The sequence below is a fragment of the Silene latifolia genome, chromosome 3, assembly GCF_048544455.1.
Source record: "Silene latifolia isolate original U9 population chromosome 3, ASM4854445v1, whole genome shotgun sequence".
NCBI classification, from domain to species: domain Eukaryota; kingdom Viridiplantae; phylum Streptophyta; class Magnoliopsida; order Caryophyllales; family Caryophyllaceae; genus Silene; species Silene latifolia.
In genome coordinates this window covers 7,555,544-7,561,661 of record NC_133528.1, presented here as the reverse complement: position 1 = coordinate 7,561,661, position 6,118 = coordinate 7,555,544, and the positions used below count along the sequence as shown (strand labels likewise).

The 6,118-nt window shown below is 38.5% G+C and overlaps 2 protein-coding genes across 3 annotated transcripts in view; one reads left to right on the top strand and one right to left on the bottom strand.

Annotated features, from left to right (window-relative positions):
- Positions 1-216: 216 nt before the first annotated feature.
- Positions 217-3,674, bottom strand: LOC141647008 (beta-fructofuranosidase, insoluble isoenzyme CWINV3-like). 2 transcript variants are annotated; one of them, XM_074455038.1, is made up of 7 exons: positions 3,394-3,674; positions 3,232-3,240; positions 2,132-2,994; positions 1,799-1,957; positions 1,167-1,408; positions 993-1,083; positions 217-777 (listed from the first exon to the last, which is right to left on the bottom strand). In XM_074455038.1, exons 1-7 carry the CDS (start codon positions 3,581-3,583, stop codon positions 562-564), a joined length of 1,770 nt encoding a protein of 589 aa, XP_074311139.1. In that variant the 5' UTR covers positions 3,584-3,674; the 3' UTR covers positions 217-561. The 2 variants fall into 2 exon arrangements, with proteins under 2 accessions (XP_074311139.1, XP_074311138.1); XM_074455037.1 differs by lacking the exon at positions 3,394-3,674 and having other exon boundaries at positions 2,132-2,340; positions 2,431-2,994; positions 3,232-3,298.
- A 1,968-nt stretch (positions 3,675-5,642) lies between these two features.
- The window catches only part of LOC141647007 (UDP-glucose:glycoprotein glucosyltransferase-like), a 37,957-nt gene continuing 37,481 nt past the window's right edge, over positions 5,643-6,118 (top strand). The window contains exon 1 of the mRNA XM_074455035.1: positions 5,643-6,027. Within this exon, the coding sequence (XP_074311136.1) occupies positions 5,867-6,027 (161 nt within the window). The 5' untranslated portion in view covers positions 5,643-5,866. The remainder of the gene's footprint in view (positions 6,028-6,118) is intronic.

Sequence of the window (6,118 nt, the reverse complement as noted above, 5' to 3'; positions counted from 1 at the left end):
CATTTTAGTTTTATGACGTCAAAAATCAAATTTTTTTGAACTTATATGTAATTTTTTCGAGTTATAAGATAACTTTTTAAGATTAATATTTAAGTAGATGAACTCAAAAACTTTATAATAAAAATCAAATTTTTTAAATTAAAACTCAAAAACTTTATCTTTAACGCTAAAAAATTATACTATCTGATATACTATTATCCACCTAGTGCAATCTCACAAACAAAAAAAAGTTGGCACAAACAAAAAAAATGCGCTAGTGATTAGGAGGGTTACATGATTGTTATCCGAAGCCAAATATGCTCACGGAGTCATGGAGTCAATATAAGTTACCATCATCCATGAATAAATTGTGAAGATCACTCTCCCTCCATCATAGTCCAATAACATTCACATTTCATAGCCACTAGTAATAGCCGCCTTCGTATCAACCACCACTATAAATCCTACTTCCTGTCGAACCTCCCATCTTTAATAGATCAGCTGCTACATTAACTCCTTATCAGTTGTTCTGTTGGAAACTAAAGTGTGATCAACAACTTTTTTAGGACATTTATTTGAGCTTCAACCTTTGGTAGGAGGCTTTCTTCGTTTCGTAAAAGGGACGACTTTGGCCTCTTTCATACTCCATGCTTTGAGCTCTGACATCTTTATGCTACATTTTCCTTTGTTGAACACATTTAGTTCTGCATCCTTGCCTACAGCTAAAACTGGGTAAACTCTGTTAGTGATGCATGTCTTTCCTCCCCCACCAAAACTTTCAACAATTGAATGATCAATCTGCAAAACAAATCTTATTATGTTAAAACATACGGAGTACGCCATAATTGTCTGAAATAGTGCCGTAGCAAGAAACGACAACTTTTGGAGTACAACGGTGGGTAAAGGGAGGCATTTAAGTTATTGCATTCATCCTACGGTCACAATGTTTATTTCTGGTATTCCAAAATCGACCATACATAACAGAAGTTCAACAAGTATAGCTAGCTGCTTACCAAAATTCTAAGTCTAATATTCTCCTGAAGAGGATTAATGTCTACAAAAGCTCCAAAACTCGTCTTGTCCACCTCTTTTCTTACGGAAGATCTGCCAATATTGAACTACTTAAAACAATGGAAAAACAGAAAATAGTTCAAAACGATTAAGAAGGTGAAAACAAAAGGTGTTACCTGCTTAAATCTGTACACATCAAGACTACATATCTACTACTGTCATTCTTGAACACCCTGAAGAAAATAGCAGTTTGTTCTGTCAAATTTTGAGACGCCAAAACCAGCAACCCGAATGGCCCCACTTTGCCTTCGACTACCTCACTTTTCTCGGCACAAAGGAGCTGTGGGTCAACCCAACTAGGCTCCATGAGCTCAGCCTCTTCTAAGTCAGGCACTTCGAATGAGACCTCGACATCAGCCTATCAACAACAACAACATCATCATACTGTATTTCATTATCCCCACTCCCTCAAGGCAGTAGCTCTTCTATAAGACGTTTGTATTAATTAGCACGAGACCATTTAACCAATTGAGTGAAAGTAAAAGGGTTTCTTTGATGGATTAACGGGGAAGATGTCCGCAACTTGACTGAACTGATTGTTACTGATGATCCAGGATAAAAATTAGGATAAAATTGGTAAAGTAATTAAATTTATGTAAGAACTTGTAATATATACATATCTGCAAAGTTTAAAGTTTAAACAACCTTTAGTAGGCTAAAGTAGAACAGTGTGAGAATTCAAAGATTTTGTCATTTGGGGTGAGCGGGTTTTGGCGTATGATGTTCTTACACGATTTTCTCAATTTACCTGCGATGCTGTGATGCCCACAATGTTAACTAGTGATCCACTTTTTAGCTCCTTCTCTTGGATTTCTACTTTCTCCTTTCGAAGACTTTCAATCTCATGAATAGGCCACTGCATTAGTTGGTTTCCGCTTCTACTAAGCCATAATACTCGGGGAATAGACTGCAAGCCAAGAAACAAATCGATCCTAGATGATCAAACCAGAAACGCGGGCATTGGAAGGAAAACAAAATAGACGACCTGGGCATACTCTATTGGAAATGGAAAATTAACTTCATCCTAATCCTAAGAACAAGTACAAAAACAAGGAAGATAGCCAGAGAATAGTGTTAGCACCTGTAGACCAGACCATCCTTTTTTCACATCGTCTGCTTGATTAGTAGCCTCTTTCACCCATCCACATAATATCTGCCTTTTCTTCCCACCATCGAAGAAGGACTTAGATGCATAAAATTTGCCTCCATAATCATACCTCAAATCCACAGTACCCTCCATGAAATCATATGTTTCTACCTCAAATCCATCTGCTTCATCCTTGTATAAACCTAATACATAGTGATCATCATCTAGAAAACTTGCCTTGAGAACAAATTTCGTGTCTTCTTTTGCAAGATAATTCTCCGCACCATTCTTACCTTTAACACATACCGGAAAGAAATCCGGACATTCCAACATTCCAGTTCTACGCGATGAATGAAATGGCTTGTCACTCCTAGTCCAAGAAACAAAATCTTTACTTTGGTACAAAAATGCCAAGCCTCGACCAGCAATTTTTCCACCCACAATTACTTGCCAAGTACCATCTGTACTTTGCCACGCAGTTGTTGGATCTCGGAAACTGCTAGGATCGATGTCACCATAATCATTTGCGGAGATTACTGGATTATGCGAAGACTTATACCATTCCCTTAGAAAAGGGTCAGAAGGGTCTTTTGGGAATGCTATGTTTTGTGATTGGAAATTATCAATGTCAACTCCTGTGTATAGGATGGCCGGTTTATTGCGTTGAAGAAAGGTGACAGAACCAGAGAAGCAGCCACCTAAATCATACGTCTCAGACGGAAGAAGAGCGAATTCGAGATTAATCCAATTAACTAGATCATATGATACTGAATGACCCCATGTCATGTTTCCCCATATTGCTGAATAAGGATTGTATTGATAGAAGAGATGGTACACTCCCTTATAGTACATTGGCCCTGTCAATTCAAATCGTATACACACTAACTTAATCACATGAGTACTTCTTCAGGCATTACAGGTATTACCAGTCAAGAAGAAAGTTTGGGTTTGGTACGTACGAGGCAGGTCCGGGTACATTAGGTCAACTCATAATTGGAGTTTCAAGGTTTTATAACAAAAAACGTCAAATTTCATGACTAGAATGGGCAGGTGGTCAATTTTCGATATGAGAGAGCTTAAAAATTAGAACATACCATTAGGATCTGGAAGTCAAACATGAGCACATTCCCATCAAAGCGGAAATCATATGCAAGATAGAAACAAGCAAAATTAGTAACAAAGTCAACAACCAACATACATACATACATACATACATACATTGCAAAAGTATACGACTAAATCTGCCAAGGAGTTACCATTCATCCAGTTTTTGGGAGGCTGAAAGTGGAAGCCGGTTCGATAAGGCTGCGCACCGCCTTCAGCTGCACCACGCTCATCACGGCCTCTACTGTGAACTCCATGAACAAGTACAATGAAGCACAAAAGTGTATTTCTCATATTCAAGTAACACACACAGCTAAATAGATGGTCAATATAATCGATCATATAGATCCACTAAGCTTGGCTCTTCAAATCTTAATTTTATGTACATATATAGACTCACTTTTCTTTGTTATGATATCATACATTTGTATTATTCTTATGTGCATATAGATGCACGTTAGCCTGATAAAAAAATGAAACCAATAAACCAGAAAATGGTTAGACTCCTAAATTCCTATTAGTCCTCCACTATCTTAGTGCAAAACCGTCTTATATGAAAATTGTCAACACATAACCACTTATATTATATATAGTTGAACACTCAACCATGTTCATCTATTGAATTTGAGAGGGAAAATATTTGTTATTAGCAATTTGTTGCTATAAAACTTGAAACTGCTAGCAGGTGGGATTACGTACACCTCTATTATTTTATATTTTTCATCCAAAATTAAGTAATTTTGTAAAGCAACTGATGATGACAAGATGATAACTGATGCACGAATAACGTGGGTATATATGCAATAAACAAATCTGTTTAAGTCATTCCTAATGTTATAGATTCATTCAGCTGCTTTTAAAGTCTAATATGTAGAAATTTAGAGGGGAGAGAAAGCATGAATCGTATTGCTCAAAAAATACCGTAATCTTCGCTAACATAATATCTGAAAAAATATTGCTCATCTTGCTCTGAATTCAGTTGGAGATGTTAGCTTTCCAATGAGTGGTCTTATGCTTGATTCGGTTGAGTAACGAATGAGATGTGGCTGTTTTAAGTTAAGCTGTTCACGATAGACGCGAATGATACAAAGGCTCTCGATTAGGACTTTCAAGGGATGCAAGGCTTGTGTTGGAGTCCAGTTTTGGAGCTGATATTCATTCTTCTTGTGCAAGCAAAGTAAACACCAAGTGAAGAGCAAGAATTAAGAATGAACAATATTTTGGGGGAAGCTTTTCTTTCTTATTCACTCACACCATGAAATTGAGGCACGGCCATGAGATTTATAGGACAAGAGAAAATAAAACTATATGGAGTCGTTTGGTTCACCATGGGAAATATAGAAATCCCGGGAAGATTAAAGTCATATGAAGTTGAAAATCATGTGAATTGTAGAAATCTAATTTGGTTGGATGTAGGAACTTGAATTCATGTGGGAAATCCCGGGAAGATTAAAGTCGTTTGTTTCTTTCATTTTTTTGACTTTTTTTTAATTTAGGGTTTGTATTAATTACAAACCATTGTTCATTGGTTGTTTGGTGGTAGTGTAATGGCGGCGTGGGTGGAGGACGGCGAGGAAGGGGCGGTGCAGGCGGAGGGTGGCGCAAGGGGATGCTGGCATGAAGTCGTGGATTAGGGGAAAAGGGTGAGAGAAGAGGGACGAAGCAGGTTTCGCGCGGAAGGATGAATGCCACCGTTGAGGGTGGAGGTGTCGCTGGCGACGAAGGGAACGAAGGTGTTGCCGACGACGAGGGGCAGCGGTAATGCCAGCGGCGAGAGTTCAGGTGGGCAGTCGGGCAGGGAGAGTGGGATAGACGGATAGTAGCAGGTTAGTGGGAAAACGTTGTTATCGGGCCGCTGATCGCTGGCGGCGGGAAGAAGGGTGGTCGCACAAAGGGGAGAGGCGGTGGATGGTGGGTTGTCAACTGTGGTGATGGAGGGTGGTCAACTACGACGGTGAACGGTGGTCGTGGTTTGGGTTTACATTTTGATTTTTTTTTTCCTTTCAATGTAGTACGCAAATCGCAATACACTTATGAAATGAGAGGGGTAGAATCGTCAAAAGTGTATTACAATGAGTAAAGTGTGTACTACGTAAATCAACACCCTATTTTTAACATTAACAATTTTAAGTGTGCTTTTAAATTAGTCATTTTAAGTTTTTTTTATTCAATTAGTGTTGTGTTTTGTCGGGTCGTTTTCGGGTCAGGTGGTTTTAGATCGGGTCATTTCGGGCCGGGTCTGTTCCGGGTCAACGAAGTTCAGGTCATATTCGGGTCAGGTCGAATTAATTCGGGTTTCGGATCACAGTTGAGGGTTGTAGTTTGAGTCATTTCGAATCTCGAGTCAGCCTTTTCGAATCAGGTCAATCGGGTCGGGTTGGTTTTGCTAGGTCTAGGACTTGTAGGCTTGTATTGACTATTGACAGTAGTAACACACAAGTCTTTGGTATAACTAGTAACTACCAACACTCTCTCATTCTCATTCTCAATCTCAATCTCAATCTCAATTGTTGTTGAATTCAATTGAATGACTCCTAAATTGTTGATGTGAAATCATACATACAATTGAAACGGATCCAATAAAACTGAATTCATCATTCTCTACAAAACTACAAGTAGACGACAATGAGAAGCCATGAGAGATCAAAGCTTGTGATATTAATAATAATCTTTGGTTTGGTTGTCTTTTTTGGGGTTTTAGCTTCTTCCCAATCACATCGCCCTAAAAATGTTCAAACTTCTCTTCGCGCTAAATGGGATGCCACTTCTCTTCTTCTGGAAGCTGGGTATCGCTCTCTTCTCTCATTCTTTTTCATTTTTAATACAAATAATGCTTCATCTACAGTTTCACTGTTTTTGTTCTTCACAAAATCTCAT